The sequence below is a fragment of the Artibeus jamaicensis genome, unplaced genomic scaffold, assembly GCF_021234435.1.
Source record: "Artibeus jamaicensis isolate MK-2021 breed Jamaican fruit bat unplaced genomic scaffold, CSHL_Jam_final contig_233, whole genome shotgun sequence".
NCBI lineage: Eukaryota > Metazoa > Chordata > Mammalia > Chiroptera > Phyllostomidae > Artibeus > Artibeus jamaicensis.
In genome coordinates, this window is record NW_026521486.1 from 44,788,333 (window position 1) to 44,811,274 (window position 22,942).

The 22,942-nt window shown below is 37.9% G+C and overlaps 1 protein-coding gene across 2 annotated transcripts in view; it reads left to right on the plus strand.

Moving 5' to 3' along the window:
- The window catches only part of TMEM117 (transmembrane protein 117), a 404,165-nt gene that overhangs the window by 316,379 nt on the left and 64,844 nt on the right, over window positions 1-22,942 (plus strand). For both annotated transcript variants that reach the window (XM_037162329.2, XM_037162330.2), the window contains one exon: window positions 13,576-13,735. In XM_037162329.2, coding sequence (XP_037018224.1) covers window positions 13,576-13,735 — 160 coding nt within the window. The remainder of the gene's footprint in view (window positions 1-13,575; window positions 13,736-22,942) is intronic.

Genomic DNA, 22,942 nt, shown 5'->3' on the forward strand with positions numbered 1-22,942 from the left:
TTCAGTCTAACGTTTGCAAACCCACTAATGGTTTTTAAACCGTATGTTATATTTTGACATTTAATTTACTGAAAAATCAATATGACTGGTCATGCAGTCAAGGTGATGATATCAAACCTGTTCTTTAGTGGAAGGCCATGCAGCCAGTGTCAAGGTCAGATGGGGTCTCTGCTTTCACACTCAAACAGTTACCCGAAGTGACAAATTGTATAAGAAGAGAATAAAGACAGGTCTACCAGTGTTGTCTTTGCTGCGCTTTCCTGCTTGCTTTTCCTACACACTGTCTCCTTGCTCTGAGCCTCTTGAGAATGTTGCTGGAATGAAGGCCTGTCCCTTGGGCCTTTGTGTGTGCCCGTGCTCCTGCTGCCTTCACTGTGTGTCACGTGTATCCAAAGAAAGCCATTGTCCTCTTCTGGAGACTCATCAAAATCTCTTCCTCACTTAAATTCTCATTACTATCAATGGCTTTATTTCCTTTTATAGATCTTTGTTCAGGCAGAATTTGGAGTGGCTTACAGAAATACGTTATCATCTTGATGTGAAAGGTCTTTATCTTTGAATATCCAGGAAATTGCCTAAAAATATTATTTGGTTTCTTAATTTTGAGGTAACTGGGTTTTACTATTTGCTAACAGTTCATTGCCACACTCTTATAAGCAAGCTATTGGTAAAAAAAAGGTAAAAGTTGTAACAAGTGTAAACATTTAAGAAACTGCAATTTGGCACAAACACACATAGTGGTTTAATCGTGGCTTATTTGGAAAAGCAAAGCATGAATTAAGGCATTGGAAAGGATAGATGCAGAAACCTCTTTCAGGATCAAGAGTTGTACATCTAAGCACTAGAAATAAGCAATGGAAAAAACTAAGTTTTTCCACATTACTTTCTTTCTGTAATGTGTGTTGGTCCCTGGGTGAGCTTTAACTCTCCAGAGCAGTCTCCACCTCACCCTCCCACACACGCTTACTGCTCCCAAGTAGCAGCCCTTCTGGGGTCCAGTGGGAAAATAATGTGGGAAGACAGCGTTTCCACCAAGCAGTACCAGCATGCTGCATGGGATAATTTTTCACATCCCATAAGGAACCATTTGAACTATTATCACAAGCATAAGCAGAAAGGAGGTTTCGATATTTTTTTTGGAGTTTCTCAACCGGGGTGTGCTAATAGTGTTTATTGGACTCATGCAGTTCCAACATCTTGTTATCAAACGTGCAGTTAATTCACGTGGCATCACCGACATCAAAGGATCTGTGCACCAGAAAAAGACAAAAATCCATGAAAATAAGGAAAAAGCAGACAACCCAGTCACTGACCTTCTGAAATCCCTAAACTTTAAAGGAAAGCAAAATGGCACTTACAGGCCCCTATTCTCAAGTAAAGAAAAGGAGGGTGTTAGAAAGCTAAGTACCTAAATTGTAGTCCTAAGGAATGAGAACAGTAGACTCAGCGAAATGTACAACATTGAAGTGGATGAGTTAAGTTCATTCAAATATTACATTAAAAAATATCCTGTCTTTGAAATCAACCTAACAGAGACCAGCAGGGCTTCAGATCACTTAAATGTTTTAAAAACCAGTCATGACATGATGATGATTTGGGAAAATCATCTAATTTCCCCAAAGTTATCTGTGGTACCCTCTGCTTCCCCATTGGGCCAAATGAGGTATTGCTGCGCCTACACCCGCCCATGCCCAGCTCCAGGGCGAGTGGCCCTCCCATCACTTAATGGGACCAAAACAGGGTAGAAAATTAGTGCCAGGGATAAGTTTGGTTTTGGATAATGAACACATCATCTCTAAAGTTTTAAACATAATTTTATTATTTGAAAGAAAAATTTCCCAACTACTCATGGATGAGGTAATTTTAGTAGCTTTATCTTTGTTAAATCCTTTGTAGAAAAGAGACTAAAGAAGGACTGGACTACCATCTTTTAAGTGCAATAACAACATTTAAAATTTTCCATGTTACCACACATATTTTATTCAACCCCAACAACATCACAAATAGGTGAGTCAGAACAACATAGTGGTTAAGACCTTGGCACTGGAGTCAGAGAGACTTGGGTTTAAATCTAAGCTGCACATTTAATAATAGCTTTGTTATCTCAGGTTACTTAGGTCTAACATTCTATATGCAACGTGAAGTGATTAATAGTATTTACCTCATAGGATTGGTTTGAGAATGAAATGAGTAGATGGATGTAATGATTTAATTATAACTAACTAATACATTTTAACTGTCATCACTGTCATCACCTGCTTCTTCTTTATCATCATTATCATCATTCTGCTCATTTCAGAGATTAAGACATTAAGCCTGAAAGGGTGACTCTCTTTTCTAAGTACCCGTGAATAAGTAGTATGAATCACAACTGGAAACCACTTTCTCTGCTTCCTTTGACAAAGTTTTCTTTTTAAATATAAGAAGAGTTTTTCATATGAAGAGTTTAAATATAAAAAGAGTTGACAGGAGTAGAGCCTGTCAAATGGATTCTAGGGCTATATTAAATCAAATTTAACTATTAATAATTGCATTTAGAGATCTTCATATGGTTGAGTGGGCATCATTCTTTGGGTGAAATTTTAAGAGGGGACTTCCCTGTACAATGGTTTATGAACTTGGAGACAAGTAGCTAGACTGAATTTTCTTTTGAGACTAATTTTGTTTTTCTTATTCAATGAGGTTTTTTTTTTCCTGTGAATAAATGTTCCATGGAAGCCTAGGTTTATGTTCCAGTTTAAGTAGGTAATGGTTTTAGTTGATTTTAATGATCTAAATATCAAGAGAGAAGCATTTCATTTCTGTATCTAGTTTGGAAAAGTTTCCAATAAGCAGTCATTTTTAGAATCCCAGGAATCCTAAATTTCTACAGCTGTATTAGTTTTCCATTGCTGCATAACAAATTACCACAAACATAATGTCTTAAAAAACAACCACATATTATTGTATATAATTTCTGTAAGTCGGAAGTCGAACAAAATGTGGCCGGGTACTTCACTCAGACTTAAGCCCAATTATCAGCTGACTACATTTTCATCTGAAACATGGGGCCCTTTACTGAGCTCATTTCTCTTGTTGGCAGAATTCAGCTCCATGCAGGTACAGGGCTGACATCCCCATTTTCTGGCTGTCTACCTGCCAGGTCTGCTCTCAGGAGCTAGAGGCCACTCATATTCCTGTCCCATGACCTGCTCCATCTCAGTGACACGGAGTTTCCCTCTCAAGCTCCAAATCTCTCCTGCTTGAGTCTCCCCAACTGGCCCTACTGTTACTGTCCAGAGAAAGCTCTGTTTTTAAAGGACTTGTGAGACTAGGTTAGGCCCAGCCACACAATCTCCTTGATTTACTCAATGTGGACTGATTAGTAATCTTACTTAAATTGGTAACAATCCTTTTGACATATAAGCTAACATAATCATAAGAGTAATATTCTATCACATTCATAGGTTCCTCCCAGACTCAAGGGGAAGAGATCGTGCAAGGGGTCATTGGGGGTCATCTTCAAATGCTGCCCGATACAAGGTTTATGGCACCTGGGCCAAGCCAATGTCAGTCTCTGAAGCTATCTAAATATCTGTCTCAGATCTTCTGTTACCAGCTTTCTTCCCAGCATACCTATTTTGTATATATCAGTCAATACTTTCCCTCTTTCTTTCATTCATTATTACAATAGCCCACTTTCTTCTCTTTCTCAATCTGACTTCTTATATCCCTCTAGGACTGAAGCCATCCTACAAAATAATTGTTTTGATAGATAGGGCTGTTCTTAAAAAGCAATCAATGGAATGGTTTTTCTATAGCATCAAATCAAACTTTTCTTGGAGACTTTTCAGGCCATCAACAATGCAATCTTACCTATAAATATCTAATCTTATTTTGCTCCCTGTCCAATCTATATCCCCTATTTTTCGCCATCTCTAGGTAGGTTTATTCATTGCCTCACAATCAAAGTTATGACTCCTACCACTTTTATGCCTCTGTCTAAGGTGATCCTTTGTCTTGAATTTTTTCTCTTCCTCCAGGACACCAAGTAATTCTAGTGCCTCCTTACAACTTCCCTTTATTCCTGATTATACTTTAATACATGATAGTCTTCTCTTCCTAATTAGATTATAACTAATTTCCCTAATTGTCTTTTAAAGTACTTAAGAATAAATATACTGGTGTCATAATTCTATGCCGATATATAGTTGTCCCTCAAATATACATGCTAACTGCTTTCTCTTAATGAAGAAATGATCAAGTCAAAGTCAAAATATGTTACTGAGAAATATGTTTTTACAAAACAGAATGACTTAAAGTGGCTATTTTTCATCCATAAAACATACCAGAAAATGGAAACATTACATACCTTTGCCTGATATACTCGGATAAATTCTAATAAAACTGCCATTTATGTGGTTAATCACAGCCAAATTGTTTTAGATTGAATTACTCAAGTTCCTCAATTTTCTCTTCCTCTTTACTAAAGACTCCAGGAGCAGAACACAAATTAGTCCCATATCTGAGTTTCCAGAGAAAATATCTGGAACTACATCTACATCCAATTTTGCAATTTTCTGAGGAGTCTTGTGTTGAAGAAAAAAGTATCTTTGACAGCGATTAATCTTCAATCTTTATCCCATAAAATTTCTATTTAGCAATTTGAATCTTGGGCCACCAATTTATTCTTGAATTGATCTTCCTCTGGCTCCTATAATATTCTTTTCTTCTGGATCTCTCATATAGTTCTGGTCTGATCGGTCTTCCTCTTTCCCTGGATAGATCATAAAGAAAGGTGATCTGCAGGTTCTGCCCTTGATTTTTCCTATCCTTTTCTAATATTTATTTTTTTTCCTGAAAAATCTTATTTTTCTCCATGGCTGTAACAATTACTCTTTCCAGCTGTCTGCTATTTATTCCTGCACATATGTCCTGCAGGCCCCTTAAACTCAGGAGCGCCCCCATCCAAAAGGGCATTTGTAACATTTCATCCCTGCTTTGTTTCACATTTCTCACTTCAGTTAATAGCTTCACAATCCTTTTAGTCGCACAATATCAAAATTTTGGAAACATTCTTAATTCTTCCTCCCTGGTTCACTACCAACCCACTAACACCTCCACATTTTCCTTCAAATTGTCTTTTGCCTGCTATATCCTTTCCGTTTTAGAAATCCAGCCATCTTCTAGGTCTAATTTGATTAAAACTCCCAGCTACCCTTCATACCTGAATAGAAATAAGTCAGATATTCTTGGAAATCTCCGTAGCTCTACGGCTTTTACTTGTGACTATGTTGTAGGTATTGGCATTCCTCAACTGGCAACAGGCTCCTTAAGGGCAGAGCTCATTCCTGTGTCCTCCCCGCTGAGCTCTGGGCCTTGGGCACGATAGATGCAAACAAATGTTTCTTGAATTTTCTGCACCTTGCATGCATTACAGTACTTCCTCATTCAAAAAGCAATACTATTTCCCAGTCTTGTACATTACTTGAAATAGAATTTTTATCAAGGAGCTTTCTAAGTTCTTGATGAATTACACATTTTTTAGACAGCTTCAAAATTCTCCACTGGGTTGAACAGACAAGGCTGATGATCTGCCTTTAAAATGCCAACAAGCAATTATTAATTAAATCAAATTTATTAGTTGGTCCTCTGATCACTAATGCCCTTCTCTTGTTTTTGAGATATTGTCTTTCCCCCAATTTGTCCTAAGTTATTCTTAAATAAATCAAAGATTTTTCACGAGTGCCCAAGAGAAGCTAAATCTGCAGTAATAAAGCTTTAGATGCTTTAAAAAGTATTTTCCCTTAGAATTCGAGAATGAAATGTCTCTTGTGGATCTGATTTTTCATCTTCCATTGTGACATGACATTACTTCCCTTAAGTATTTTTGTACAACTTTACAGAATTTTTTGTTCCTCTTGTCTATTTCATGGAGTTCTTTCATACAAGAAAAGTATTTTATGTTCATAATATCTGCTTTCCTAGACATTGTTATGTGCCCAAAGTCATTGAAAAGATTCTTTTTTCCAGGGGTACTTGTGGAGAATTCTGAAAGTATTCTTTCTAAAGAACAGTCTCCTGATGATATATCCTATCCAAGAGATATTTGAGATGACATTCAAAATATGCTGTGGGCCTTGGTTTTGATTTATGTGAACATTTTGGCTTCAAGAAAGTCACAAAATTTTACTTGAACATTTATTTTTAAGCTAGTATGCAAATTCATTCCATTTTTAGGAAATTGAATAAAGCATGCTATTGTATTACTCACTCTCATTTGATGAGATCCTTGTTTTTCTTTTTCCTCTATTACTTTTAAAAGAAAATTTAACAACAGGAAAAAGTCATGAAGCTTAGTATGTTTTTAGTTTAAAACGTCCACTTTGCATTTTTAAAAGTCAAAAGTATGTTTGGAGTATTATAGCTATCACTTAATTTTCCTTAAACTATAATGGTTATAGTTCTTGCTGATACCAGTTGTAGTTAATGGGCATTTATCTATAGCTCAATCTTTGTTACTTCGTTCATTACTGAACTTGTGGTAATATTTTCTACTCAGGATAACAATGAGTAGAGTATGTCTCATATGTTTTATTCTCTTGAATGCGTGAATTATTTAGTGTATACAATGTAATTTTCACCAGGAAGAAAAATTGGGCTGGTGAGTTTGCTAAGAGACCCACAGGATGAATATGCCTGTTAGGACCATCTGCTCTAATTTTACATAGACCTCTTTCTTTGGAAGATCTGTAAACACTGGAAGAGGTATTATCAATTCCAGTCAAATCTGAGCTTGGTGAAGGGCAAGGAACGAGTGTTATCTACCCCAAGTTAAGTAGATTCATTTATTTATTCATCTATTTTTTTATGTACCAATGATGTGCTGATATATTTAGTAGTATTTTTTAAACATTTTACTCCACACCTATAAAATACAAAGAAAAAAATCATTTCTCCTGACCAAGACTAACTATGTTCTATATCAATAAGTTGCTTTTAAGTACATCTGGAGAAATGAACCTTACTCAGACATAGATAGGATTCAAGCAACTGAAACATATATGGTCATGTCACCTGCCACCTCTGTTATCAAGATTGTCAATGCCCAGGGTCCCACGCAAGGTCGCAATGGTTTAGCACTGAAGAACTCCAAAGGGCATCGTTTCCGTAGCTGAAGATGTCCAGACACTGTTCACAGAATTACAAACTTCATGGCCAAATGCCCTGACCCCTGACTCTTTTTCAGCCACCTCTTTCATGGCCTTTCAGGAACCAGAGTCACCAGTTGTTTCTTCATTTCCATTGTTCAGGGCTTTTTGAGCTCCTGCCGTGTTTAAGGCACTTCCCCACATGGAATGATGGGTATAAAGATAAATAACACATAAATGTACCACTTAATGGACAATATTAATGGACAATAGTGTAATAATTTCCTTTACAGACTTCAGATCCCAGTGGAGCCACAAACAAGATGAGTTAATAACTGCATCTCCTTTTTCAGGGACCCTATCTCAACAATGGTGTCCACATTGGCCAAGAACTGGCAGGGGCATGTACTTACAAGCCATATGGAGAATCCGTGCTCTTTCACTAGGGCACTTAGCACACATTACATTACCTTCGTGTTCCATTAGTGCTTCCTGATCTCAAGAGTAGGAGACCAGAAGGACACTAAACCATTACTTATCAACTTTCTGAGGAGTGACCTTGACTCCGTCAGCTAGACTATGCTGCTGAGTAAACTCACATATTTCAGGATTAACTGGCTTGAGGACTCGAGTGTTGATTGTTTTCTCGCAGAGTTGCGATGGCAGCACTGATAATTAAAACAAGCAAAATGAAAAGGGCTGGCCTTCTCTCCTGGCCATCTGTGACTTCTGTGTGCTGGCACTTACAGTTCAGAGGGGAGCTGGATGTTTGAACTGGCTCTCGGTTTTGCAATGACAAGGGAGGAAAGTATTTTTCTTCTTATTCCTGTTTATTATATTCTCCCCTCCAAATATCATGGGCAGAAATTATGATACTAAATCATTTTAAATTCCTTTGTTATGCCACATTTCATTTCCTGTGTTTAGCACTTGAAATATGAGACTATATCACAAGTTAATTGTAAATTTAAACTTGCTGTCTTTATCCATGAATATTTTTCATTGTGGTGGTAAATTTAAACATTCCTTTTTTGATAGGATTTGCAGATTTTGATTTTATTATGAGAAATTATGACACATGATCTGACTTGTTTTGATTGTTACATTTTAACACAAGTATCTTTTAAAGAAATGAAACTTGGTTTTTATTTCCTTTTAGATGTTACAATAATTGTGCAGCACGATGAGAAAGGAATATGAGATTCATGACTGGAATAAAAGATTATAAATAATTTAGAACATTAATAGCTAATATGTTAAAACACATGCAAGCATATTATGTTGAATCACATGAAATTGCTATTTTTAGTAGGGTAAAATATGGTCAAATTTTGGCAAGTTTGTTTGACTCAATTTATAACATATTCATTAGGAGAGTCTACACATTCCTACTACTTGGTTTAATTAAAATAAAATTGTGTGATAGTTAAGCCCTGTGAGTTGGGCTCTCTTAGAACCTAGTGCTGCTTCTTCTCTCTCTTGACTAAGGTCTACTTTCAGGCAATTTGACTGTGCAATAAAGGGCATCTTAAAGTGGTTACGAAGGAAGAAGTAAAACAATAATAATTAATCTAGTTACTTATAATGAAGTTCAGCATTTAAAAAAAATCCAGAAGTTAGGATGGAAGGGTTTGAAGGAACTAGTATAAAGGACACATGGACTAGAACAAGGAGGGTGGCGCCAGGAGGGAGCTGGGGGGGCTGGGGGCCTGGGGGGCTGGAATGGGGGTAAAGGGCAGAAAACTGTACTTGAATGACAATTAAAATTTTAAAAAATTAAAAAATGAAAAGAAAAACAAGCTTGTACTTTTAATGGCTTTTAATGAGAATTTCCAATTTTTGAAGAACTATGTACTTATGATAAAAGTCTTCATGTGTTCTAGAATGGGTTTACTCTTTTAGTAATGAAAAATAGTGAATAAAACAATAAAGCACACACACACACAAAAAGAAGTTAGGATGGAATAATCCAGACTATAAATTAAACCACATTTTGGGGAGCTACCTACATTTATTTAAAGGCATGATTAGCATATAAAATAGATATTTGAATAGGCTCTGAAATGTGTATGTTTCCAGGTGAGATCAAGATAATACTAAATTTTGAGAACATCTGCAGGTTTTTAGCTTAAGAAAGACAGTGGTTTACTATAGGACGAGCCCTTCTCAGAATCAGTGGATCTAAGATCTCACTGACGTTCCGTCTCAGGCATTCTCTCTGACACGAGCAAGTCCCCTAACCCCTCGGGGAGTATTTCACTTGTACACTTACCAAGGACTCACAGTCACCTATCAATTCACACAGGTTCAGCAGCAACTCCGTGGTTCCCAGGAGCCCACCCCAGAGGTTTGATGCCATTGGATTAGCAAAGCTCTGTTACCCCTCGCTGGTCTCACATTCTAATTTTTTCAATCTGAGAGGAATTAGCCACAACTGAGGCAAAAGCAACCAAATTGGAATTTTAAAAACATGAGAGTGAGAGTCACCACTCAAGCTGATAATTATGTATGAGTGGTTTCTACTTGGTGGCCAGAAACTACGCAGTGAATCTGATGAGCCAGGGTGTCCTGCTGGTGCTGGCTGCAGTCTAAAGGGACTTAATCCAGATAATTGCTTAATCGGATGCTTCTTAAAAAGAGAAGCTGGAACTTGCCAAGAAGCATGGTCCAGAGTAAACATCTTTTCAGCCATATTGCTTCAATAAAACCCGAGGATGTCGTATGGATGGCCAGCCTTCATTTCCATTTCCACTGCCATGAAAATATTCTTTTTAGCACTTCCTTGGCTGTGGTCATCAGTCTCTGTCAGTTTTACTTTTCAATGTTAAATAATTCTCCAAGGAAAATAAATGAAATCTTAGCTACAAACATTGGAACAGGAGGGTAATAGCAGTTGCTTTCTCTGTGAAGTCATGTGAACTGTGGTTATGACACAGAGTGCTCTGAGTTAGCCTGGCTTTGAGTCATCTTATATCCCATATATCTTATATTTTAAATAACTTATAAAGTCTGTAAGCCTCATCAGGTTATTTGAATTTTCTAGGACTCAGTGTCAGCAATTGGGAATTGCAGGTCGTGATAACAGGATTGGGGTAAGGATCATATGAATTAATGTGCAGAAAGTGCTCATACCAACACCGAGCACATGGTGGGTGGTGTGTTACTGTAATGGCAGTTGGCTGTTATCACTGTTTCCTTCATAGCAGTTCCCATAAAAGTGATTGTTTTTGTATAAGCTAACTGGGTCCTCACTGTTTTAAGCTGGTGTTTTGACTGGATTATCATAGCATAATGAAATCTATCAATTTTATAAGAAGTGGCTCAGAAAATCAAACCACATGCAACACATTTGTTTCTTCAGCCAAGTCCAGCCAAGGTACTGAATATAATTTTGGGTGTCTGATAACCAATTAATGTATGTTAGTTCCCCCGATTCCTTTTCTTTTTTTCATTCTCCTGAGTCTTTATTTTTAGGGCTCCTTCTCAGAGCTGCATGTATTCATATTTAATAATTGCCATTTTTATTTTTGTAGCATTAAATATTAAATATCAGGTACAATACCTCATTTAATTTCCCTTTGGAGTAATAAAATATTACCAGTAATTTTTACTTGAGATCTACAGCAATATTCTTTGTTAAAACAGAAGTACTTCATAAAGCCAGGGAAACATTTATGGAAAGCTCTTAGAAAGAGTATTATATATTGGATTAAATGAAACATATCAAGTAAAGCAAACATCTAAGAGGTCAGTTAGTACAGCCTTGGTCTTAGAAATATTTCAAACAATAGGCATTAGGAAAAAATCCAATTACCAAAAATTTTTATGATTAATTTAAAAAAAGATTTTATTTATTTATTTTTAGAGAGGAGAAGAGAGGGGGAAAAGAGAGAAATGAAATATTAATATGCAGTTTTCTCTCACACACCCCCTATGGGAGATCTGGCCTGCAATACAGGCATGTGCCCTGACTGGGAATCGAACCAGCGACCCTTTTGTTCACAGGCCGGCACTCAGTTGATTCATTTTAATGATTTCATTCACAATGAAAGTATTTACATGAATGAGAACAATTCTTTTATAAATCTTATAATAGATGAGGTTTCTTTTTTTTTTTTTTTTAAAGATTTTATTTATTTATCTTTAGAGGGGAAGGGAAGGAGAGAGGGAGAGAAACATCAATGTATGGTTGCCTTTTTTGTGTGTCCCCTGCTGGGAACTGGCCTGCAGGGAACCGGCCTGCAACCCAGGCATGTGCCCTGACTGGGAATCGAACCGCGATTGTCTGGTTCGCAGGCCCGCGCTCAATCCACTGAGCTACACCAGCCAGGGCTTAGATGAGGTTTCTGATTGCTCAGCAGATACTCCAAACTCACAGATTTTATACATCTAAAAATGTTTCTCAGAATATTTAATTTTGCAGTCTCAATTTACAAATTTAACCTAATAAAGTAACAGCAGAGTACAAATTCCTATAAAATCAACTATCCTTAAAAAAAAAGCTTCCAGCTATTTCTCTGGGAAAGTGCAGGGGATGATATTAAAAATATTAACGCGTAGACCACAGACTCCGAGCCAGAGAACAGACCCTGCCCAAGGAGCAGGAGGGAGGTGCCGGAGTGCTCTTGCTTTACCTGGGCTTCGTACTGAAGTACTGGTGACAGGGGGGTGAGTGGCTTCTGAAGGAGGCTGGGGAGGCAAAGAAGGGTGGGCTTGAGGGAACTGGGACCCCAGCCATGTTCCAACGTCTTCGGCCACACAGTACCTCCTGAGGAACTGTATAGATTCATAGCATCCTCACGGAACATTACTTGAAAGTGATGAGGCAACAAGGCCCAAAGGAGCATTGAAGAATGGTTAATATTTATCTTTCCTTCAAAGAGTTTGTTCTGTTCGTTGTTGACAAAAGAAATTGTGGCAATTTCATTCAGATTTGCTTAAAATTTTTCAAACTCAAAATAATAAAACCACAAACAAATGGACTTAATCTGGTCTAAAGTTTGTTTAAAATCACATTATTCTTAGGTTTAACAATGTAACATTTGCCATTTCTTTCTGTTGAATTGTAAAAATAAATTGTATAATTTTTTGATCCATTTGAATTTCTGAGAGTGGGTAAACATATTTTTAATGATAGTAGAAACAATCTGTAATTTTATTTTTGGACATAAAATTATTCTGTTTTTAACTTTAATAAGGGAACTGAATTTTTATTAGAAACTTTTCCAAAATTAAATATCTTTTCTGTTCATGGAGGGAATCTTCTTAGATTATTTCTATTATATCAAAATATAACTTGTTCCAAGTAAAATATTGTGAAAAGAAAACTCAAATTTTTGATTTAGAGATTTATATTTTATTCAATTCAAAAGAGAAATCAAGGATAATTCATATTATTCTTTTTGGAATATCGATTGTTGTAAAGAATAAGAGGGCAAAAACAGTTTGTTAATTCCCAAAATGGGTATGTATTCATCTTAGGCATTATTTTACCTTTATACTTTCCTTCCATTTCCTTTTATTTTTTATTTTCTTTCTTTAAAATTTTTCTTTAGATTAAAACTTTAAACAAAATACTTGACAATTTTGTTTACAGCTCAAAACAGTCCCCAGGTACCACTGTGGCTCTGAAAGCAGAGACTTAATCCACTGGGGACAGTGCTCTGGCCAAATAAGTCTGCACTGCTCATATTTCAGATTTACCTTGAGTAATATTAAAGATGAAGTATTTTTATTTTTATAAATAGCAGAATTGATCATTGTTACAGTTTTAACATTCATTGAATTTTATCTGCATATAATTATGCAAGATTTTATGGGGGCCACACAGATCTATAAGACAAAATCTCAGGCCTCCAGAGAATGGGCAGTCACGTGGTGTGACCCAGACAGATCATGAGGCCACAAGCCATCTGTGTCCCGAGTCCTCTGAGGAGAAGAGGCCACTGTAGGTATGTAGAGGTGGTTTCTCTGTGGAGCTCCTCAGCTATGAGGATGACAGTGTGATATCTCACTATCCCTCTCTTTTGCTGGATGAAGAAAATAGAACCTAAGGACTTCTTCACCTGTTTACCATCACACATGTTCACTGCCCTCAGTAAATGGTGCTCCTGTGGTGAGAACTGCACACCAGTGTTCTGTCTGTGACATGTGCTCTAAGCCAGGTCACTTGTAATATTTTTGTTGTTAATTATTTTTTCTGTAATCCTTGTCTTAAAGTCCTTAAGGGAAAAATCTTGGAGGAGATGCAATTATACTTTTTTCTCATTCCTTTTTGAAAGAAAACATCTAATTTGCTTCCATTTTTATCTTCCTTTTGATGACTATGCCTTACAGTAGGCACTTGGCAATGGGCAGACGCTGGGAATAGCCCAGAAAATGTGCCCTCCCCACTGTCTGCATTATTATGTCTGATGTTCTTTAATGAGTGTCTTGTTTCTTACAGGACGGTTCTGTTCACTCTGACTTCTGTGGTTGTCCTCGTCATTACAACTGACTGGATCAGCTGGGACAAGCTGAATCGGGGTTTTTTGCCCAGTGATGAGGTTTCCAGAGCTTTCCTGGCTTCTTTCATTTTGGTCTTTGACCTCCTTATTGTAATGCAGGTAGGTGTCTTTGTGTTTCCTTCTTCACACTGAAGCTGCTCTGTGCTTTGTTCTGAGTATAACACACTATGCAGCCAAAGGCTCTGTAAAGCTAGAGGAGTGCGTGGTTCCCGGCTGCTATTAATGGGGCCTCCTCTGATCCTATTTTCAGCACTTTTACCAGGATAAGCCAACTGGGCTTTTATGAGAGGGGCACCAAAAATTCCTTGAATGAACATTGCCAGGTGGGCCCCTAGAAACCCTGCAGCAAGGCCGTGTTTCCTGCCAAGGCTTCAGGGAAAACAAAACAAAAGAAAACAGACCACAAAAGACCCCCTGTCATTTAGTAAATGGAAGGCTGCAGAGATGAGGATGCTATAGAGCCAGCAAAATGGGGATGAGCAATTGCCAAAGCAACTCAGGGTTTATAGCAGTTGAAATGGAATAATGTAAAAATGCTTTTCCTGGCTATGGAAATGATCACTTTCAGTATTCACCAGAGACCCTTCCTTTTCATGTAAACAGTATTTCTGCTCTGCTTAGCAACAGATTGTTTGTACAATAGCATCATGCTAACCAGTGCCACTCATGTAATCTTCCAGTGTGAATGGTTTGGGGTCTTAGGAGTATCTTTTGAATGAGACAGAAAGAGACATTAACTGTTTCTTGGCATTTCATCTTGCTCATTATATGTCCATCCATTTGCTAGACATTTTCTTATTGCTTTCATAAGGTAATTTTGCATTGTTCTCTCCCGAGGCATTGTAAGTTATTAGAACAAAGGCTACCATTGCTGAAGGGAAAGTCCACTCCATTGTGTTCTGAATTGATGCGAGATTTCGCAGGATAGCAGATTGGTTTTCTCATTTCTAGAGGTAACCAGAGACCTCTATAAGAAAGATTCTGTCATGGCTTAAAAGAGAAGAGAAAAACTGTCTTCTTTGTATATAATGTAACCTAAACATTAGGTTCAGCATGGTCCCTAGAGTATATAGCTATTTTAATGGATGATAATTTATAATACATTATTGCTTTCAAAATTAGTTGAAAAATTATTTGAAGACATAAAATTGCATACTTTGTCTCACCTGAAAATTGGTGTATTCGTTCTTCTCTGTCCAGTGGGATAGTTTCACAGAGCAGAGAAAGCCTGGATTCTGAGTAAGAAAGCACTGGTGGGTTCCGTGTTTGTCTCTCTCTTGCTGTAGAGCCTCTGCTGGATGTTTATAAAACTGAATTGATGGCACTTATACAATGATATATCATGCACTGTTTATCTACAGACTTTTTGTTATTTTCCATTTAATACTTTTAACTAATATACTTCCTTATGTGAAATACCCACTTCATCCGAGTGGCCCACTGGTATCTCTTTGGATCCGTCTAAGAGTCAAAGGTGTTAGTAGACAAGGAGACCACTGTCTTTTGAATTTGCTTAAACTTACATATGTGAGAGTATAATTTCCTGATTTCTTACTACCATCTACCACTTCTAACTTTACATAGTTTTAACAATTCTGCCAGTAAGTTTACTGAAAGCAGGGACTTGAAGTGGGAAAATGTACCATTACAATTTATGGATATTATGAACTCAGAACTTACTAATAGAGAGAGATGGAAGAAAGGAAGCGTTAGCAGGATTTGTACAGGCAAAATCAACAGGATTGGGAAGGGAAGAATGTTCTGGATGAAGGAAATGGCCTGAAAATGTTTACTGACTTCTGAAGTGCTGAACGGTTCAGAGAGTGGCCAGAGCACCAGTCCACTGAAGATAGAAAGTTTGTACTGAGGAATATTCATTTTGGTGACAAGTAACAATAACCCTGCCAACCAGCTTAATCAAAGGCAGATTTTTCCTGTGTTCATAAGCATGACCTGCAGAATCCTGGAGGGCACAGTGCATCGGGGGAACACATGAGAGCAGAACCTGAAGTGTAACGGGGAACCCAGACCTACCTTTTCCTCTCCAGCTTGTCTATTTCTCCCCTGTTGCTTTTTCTCTCTTACTCTAAAGCAGTTTTTCAGCTTCCCAGCTCACAGATGGAACAACCAACATAGGGAGACCACTCTAGGTGCCAGGCCAAATTCCAGATTGCTGGGACAGGATTGAACTGTGCCCATCTGTGAACCGTCTGGGGGTGAGGAAGTCCCAAAGAAAAGAGGAAAGAGTTTGGGCCTCAACAGCCAAATTAGTAGGTGTCTAATATAAAATGTCAAAACTGGGTCCCTTTTCTCTCCCCCGACACTGAGTCAGCCAGCCAAGCCTTTGATTCATCCTTTGCTCTGTCTCTCGTAGCCTAATCCTTCAGTCTCATTTCCTTGCCACGGTGCCAGTCCTTTCTCTCCTCTGTATGATCATAAAATACTCTCCCGTGGAACCTTCTGCCTCCAGATGTCCCTGCCCCCATATACCCTGTGCAGTTCACCCTCATAACCTTCCGGTCTGAAACTCTATGTTGTGCGTGTTGCTTCTCAGCCAGCAGGAGTCATTGGCTCCTCATTGTCCAAGAGTAAAGTCCAGACTGCAGGAGCACTCTCTGAGTGCCCTCCACGGTCAGGCCCTGGCTGGGTTTTCTCCCACGGCTCCTGTGCTCAAGCTCTTCCCAGACCAAAAGGCTTGGTTACTTGGCCCTTGACCACAGCACACTTAGTCCAGGATGCCTGTGAGCCTCTTTTTCCTCCCCAGATGCGTCTTTCTTTGGCTCTGCTCATCTAGACCCTACCATTGAGGACTGTTTCAACTCCCCTCATAGCAGTCTTGTCATTTCTTCTTGCTTTTAACTTCTTGGAACTTTGTACCTGGACTGCAAATCGGCATTTCCGTCCCTATAGAGCAGAAACCGTAGCTTGTAACTCTATACAGAGCCTCACATGGGCAGCAGTAGGCCCTGAGTAATAACTGCTTGATGGGGATAAAGAAGCGGCCTTTCTGCACTGAGTTTCGGGCAAACTCTGACCCCCTTTGGGAGCATTATGTTGAAATTAGAGGAACGAACACATGTAGTAAAAGAGTGAGTTTAAAGAAACAGCCACAGAAGGCATATATGTTCAAGACGGATACAGATATATAACACAAATATCCTAGCAAGACTATAACCAGCTAAACTGTGATCTAATCCATTCCATACTCACATATTTCAGGGAAAAAAGTAGGAAAGTAGCAAAAGTAGTGGAAATGGAGTGAGTACTTTCACTAAAAGGTTTGTCTTCATTAAAATTATTTAAGTGGTTTAAAAGCAATTGACTCCAGGCTTTTCTAATGATAGGAAAATTTAACTTACACTATCAAAAGACATTTTAATGTTTGGTAAAAAAAAGAAAAGAAGCCCTAAGAATATGGAATTACTTACTGCTGAAAAAAATTTCTTTTAACAAAATTAGTGTGTTGATTATGAATACTTGTATGGCTATTTTTGTGAATATTTACTATAGGATTTTTCTACATTTATTGTGAAAAGTGTTTATTGTATTGCATTTTTCTGTAATTTGAGTAAAGTATCTAGAACTAAGGCATAAACAGATATGACATGGCATTATATAAAAATCATCCATCACTACAGAACATCAGAAGTAAATTATGAAGAACACTTCCCTTGAAGGAAATTTTATCTCAGATTCTGTTTAATATTTATAATTATAGCATTTGATTGGATTGTACCTGTTCAGTTTAAGTATTTAATTTGCAGGTATGTCCCCCTGCTAGACTGAAGAGCGGATCTATCTACGATATACGAGCTAGAAATGTGATGTCTGGTAGAGTCAGCAAAGAGAACAGGTGTCTTTTGAAAGAGGAAGAGAGAGAGATCAGAGTGGACAGAGTGGTAGGGAAAGCATGAAAGGAGAGGTTGACAGTAGGAGGGTAGGCAGCTAAAATTTGAAAAGGCAGAACAATGAACAAGAAAAAAATTCCAGCCAGGCGTAGTCATATAATCAGTTTTGTCCATTTTGTCCCATTAAGCTGAGAAAACATGTACAAATTCGTTCCTAGTGTCCTTCATGTCAGGTGCTGGACACGGGGACAGGGGAGAGGAGATCAAAGGTCACCGACCTGGTCCACGGGACTTTGTAGTCACATAGAGGAATTAGTAATTTAATAGACCAAATAAGAGGAGAAAAATAGAGACATTTTAGAAAGAATTATTTATTTAGAAGAATTATTCAGGTAGAAGGTAAACACTTCTATTTTGGCCACATTTTAAATTCATCTCCCCCACTGACCCAGGATCTAGTTGCTGACATGAAGGCTTTAGAAGAGAGGAAGTTTCTTTTCGTGTGATAAAGCATGCTCTGTACTTTTCACTAGATAGGAGGAGAGAGAGAAAAAGGAGAGAGAGGGAGACAAGGAGGGAGGAAGGGAGGAGAGGTGAGTCGTCAGAAAGACAGCGCCAGGTGGGGGTGATTTGAGGGGCCAGTATGATTCTCCAGTGTGTGGGGATGAGTGGAGGTGGGTGAAATTTGGCAGTGCTGATGGCCACGGAGACTGATGAACGTTATATCTGCTGTTAAGTTTTCATTTACTCTTTGTCTCTCGTAAATGTTTTATATAACTGAACTCTAGGGCACTGGTATTCAGAAAATTTAAGTGTTGAATTTCACAACTAAATCAATGTCGTCTGGCATCAAGGTGGCATCTGCAGAACAAAATGCCCAGGAGGAAAGGTTTTATATCTGTATTTATATCTGTGTCTGTATCTATATCTATAATTCTCTCTTTCTCCATATTACACGTATACATACTTACATATCTCCATACATATATACCCATATAGATACATATATACATACACACACACATCTTTCTTCTCTTTAACCTCTGCTCTAGAAGGCTTCTCTCATCAGGTTGTATGTAGGTTGTGTGTATCTTAGGTTTATGTATATAAACAGATACACAATATAAAATATATTATGTGTAATATTATAGCTTTATAGGTTTCAAAGTGATGAGAGAATTCTTGTAGAGGAGAGGCTTATAAAGAGAAGAAGAAAGTTTCAAGGATTATATTCTGGTGAATCCTTGTACTAGGATTTTCCCATATGTCTTTCTTACATTTTCTCCACGCACCTGCCTACTACTTTTGTACCTACCTGTCTCCTGTCACATGTGAGTTTCGTGAAGGAAAGGTATTTTTTTAATTTTGTATTTCCGCAACTAGTTCACGTTCAATGCACTGCAGTTTTACTGCAAGTATTTGCTGAATGATAGAATAAATAAAGAAAATGAACATAACATTATTTCAGAAAAGCCCAAGAACATGAGATTTTTCAAGATGTAAAATATTTATCAACAGCAGGAGAATGAACCATCAATAATAGTAGATTAGGTCATTTCCACTGAATTATAATTTTATACATATTAAATATCTAAGTAAAAATATGAATAAATTGCTCCACTAAGTGTTAAAAAGGACTCTTGATCTAGTCAAAGAGCACTTAGAAGTTATATTTCTCCAAAAGTAATTCTTAAAACACTGAAAAAATAATTATGAAAATGACATTCTACAAACATTTCATTGTATAACATCTAAAATGTGTTTGTTTTCTGTTTTGTGCATGGTTCTCTGAAGTAGGTTGACTACTTGAAAAATAGATGTTATGATTCTTGGTAGACTTTCTTTGAAAACGCCATTGCCCTGACTTTAGTAGGGCACTACTGTTGAGGCCATAGCTGTTGAGAGTAAAATCAGTCCCTTTAGAACATGGGCAGAACAAGAGTGTGAACCTATTTTAATTAAACAGCATGCTGTTTAGACAAATTGGCATATATTTTCAGAATGAGTTATTCTAACTAGTTTTGTTTACATGCTACTTAGAAAGGAAGTGTTGTTTAAATGTCTATCCACCATTTTATTTTGACATATTCTTCAGCTTTGGAAATACCTTCTATAGCCTTCTTCAAAGTATTTTAAACTCCTTTTCACAATTGTTTTACATATTCATTTTTCTTACACTGCTGTTCGAAAGCAAAGTAATGGGCACTTCTGGCATAGGTCCCAAGTGATTACATAGAATAAGGACTTATAATTTAAGTAACACCCAGAATTACCTCCTGTGTTTATGTGCCTAAGAGGTTGAGTCTCAGCTTTATTTATTGTCACCATTTTGTGTATCTGACATCACTGCTGGTCCAGTGGAAAGAGACATTGTTCAAAAAGAATCATGAAGGGGAACCTCTATATATTTATTAGTAACCCCAGCAATTACCCTTCAAATAGCAGACATGCTTACCATGGTAAATCGTATCCATGCAGCATGGAAGAGTCCAGCCACGTGGGAAGTCTGCAGGAGTTGCCATGAGAATATGCCTCGGCAGGTGACTCGTGAGAGCAGGAAAATTTCAGCAGAAAGTAACAGTTGAGTTGGATGCATTGGGTTAACAGGCAGAAGGAATTTCAGGAGCCAATCATGGGCACCGGAGTGACAAACACACTTGAAAACGAAGCTAATAGTCTGGTGAGCAAGCGATACAGATCACGGTTTTGAAACAGGCGGTAAGTTTTATGAGGATTATTGTGAGCAAAAGAGATCATTCAAGTCTTTACGGATAATTTGGGGAAAATGTAGCTTGAAGGAATTATAAGATTTGGTTAAGCAAGTGGAAAATAGAGACATTTATGTTTTATCCCAATTTAAATACTCCAATCCCCAAGCTATTTTTTTAAGAACTAGAACATGATTTTAAAACTGGGAAGATGTAAATTTGATACTATTTCACATGAGCAATAATTTTTCAAAGCCACATGAGGCAGAAAGATATAACTCCTTCAAATTTTATTTTTCCACAAGATGCATGATTATGTCTAGGTGCTGGGGACTGATTAGTGTGTGATCATCACTCCAATGTCCCCCCTTAGCCCTCACCCCCATCTTTGCATGTGTCGCAGTTGGCCCTGGAAGTCATGTAGAAGTTGCCATTTGTCTTTGCAACACTTATTCAAGATATAGAATGCAGTGTTGAAGACTGACACATTCGGTCATTTCATTAGCCCCCCAGCTCCCCCGGGGCAGGTTTTCAACTCAAAGTATGGTTGTCCTTTAGGTCAGAATGTTGTAAATGATGCTAAATGTAAGCCCTATTGACAGATATTTATTTCAAATATACTCCTCCCAGTACAGATCAGCCAATACTTTATAACTGCTCTTAGTGGAGTGTCAAGAATACAGGCTTTTTCTATGGGCTCTTCTATTAAGTTTTTAAGATACAAGGACAGCTAAGGAACAAGGTATAAAATGTAGTCGATTTGAGTATTCCAAGTCATGGAATCCAAAAAACTACAACCAAGATTGCTCTATCCAGCAAAGCTTTCATTTACAATGGAAGGGCAGATAAAGTGCTTCTCAGATAAGGTCAAGTTCAAGGAGTTCATCATCACCAAGCCCTTATTATATGAAATGTTAAAGGGACTTACCTAAGAAAAAGAAGATAAAAAAAGGTGAACAGTGAAAGGACAGCAAACTCACAGTTATTAACAACCACACCTAAAACAAAAGCAAACTAAGAGGACAGCTAGATCAGGAGTGAACCATAGAAATAGAGATCACATGGAGGGTTAGCAACAGGGGAGTGGGAGGAGGAGAAGGGGGAGAAGGTACAGAGAATAAGTAGCATAGATGGTAGGTAGAAAATAGGGGGAGGGCAAGAATAGTATGGGAAATATAGAATCTAAAGAATTTGAGACACATGGTCATAAACTAAAGGGGGGAATGTGAGTGGGAGGGGGTGTGCAGGGTGGAGGAATATGTAGGGGGGATAGAACAACTGTAATGGCATAATCAATAAAATACATTAAAAATATTGTCAGCAATGAGAAGTCATGGAAGTCAATTCAGCAACCCCCAGGAAATCAGAACATTCATTTTAACTCATGCCTAAAGTACAAAATGAAAAACAACCACTCTTAGACAGAATAATACCTCAGAATTGTCAAATTCTAGAGTTGGAGGGATAATTAGGACTGCATAATCATAACCTGATATTTACAACGAAAGCCCGAGGTCATAAAGTTAGTCAGTGGTGGGGCCCAGTCTAGAACCTATGTCTTTCAAATCGAAACCCTCTATTCCATCGGGTAGTTTCAAAGTCAAAGGTTCATTTTCTCCAGAGTTGGCTGTGCAAGGAGAGCCGTGGGGAATGTTGTGCAATGAGTGGCTCAAAGGCTAGTCTAATTAGACTGGAGATTGGGACCAAATACGGGAGACTAATGGGAACCCTTTCTGCATAAACGAGAAGCTACTAAGAAGGGCAGTGGAAACACAACTGGACTAATAAGAAAACAGATGGAGGGAGAGCAGGAGGCAGCAGGAAACATAAAAGGCAGCATTCACTGAGCACTCACTGTATCCGGGGACTCTCCTGAATGCTTAGACACACTTTGTTTTATTTGATCTTCTCAACTCCCGCCCCCACGCAAAGTTGATAGTGTCATTATATAATGGGGATTTCCTGAGACAGACAGCTGGAGTCTGGATTTAGCAGAAAGAGAGTTAGGGAAAAAATCAGGCTTTCTGACTCCAAAGCCCATGCATTTTTCGTACCTTGTATTGTTGTACATATCCAAATAAGTAATATACACGGTAACCACAGCAAAGCACTTTATGGGTGGCGGGAAGCTTAGTGAGTAATGGGAACAGTCCTGGGACAGACTGAAGCCAGGACTGTATTTCTTCGTGCAGCGTGACCTAGGTTCAGTCACTTCATTTCTAGGAATCCATTTTCTCATCTACAGCATGGCAATTTTTTCGATTAGTACTACAGAATTTTTATGGTAGTCTAATTAAAAAGACACTTGAAGTGTGATACTTTTGCAAATCAAATTTTATAATCTAGATAGAAGAAAATGAATTAATTTATATGAAAAAAAATTTCAGAGGTATGCTTTGAATGATGATTAATCATTCCAGGCGTCTTCATTTTACGTAAGGAAAACTGTAATAACTCGATGATATATAAAGAAGTTCGAGGCGGAGTAACGATGCATTGTAGCCATAATCTGCTAGCAGAGATGCCTGTGAGAGGGTGATTCACACCCTTTCCTCATAAGAAGAATCACCAAAAGTCCTAGAAAAATGTGGGTTCTCTGTGGGGAGATACCCAGGAGTTTCCTCTGGTTTACTAAGCTTGCAGCTGTGCCTAGAAATTGCTAGGCTCTAGAGAGAACTCTCGCGAGCATGGTCACCGCATTAGAGTCGGCTGTGCGCCACTTCCAAATGCAGATTCTTGGGTCTTCCTCT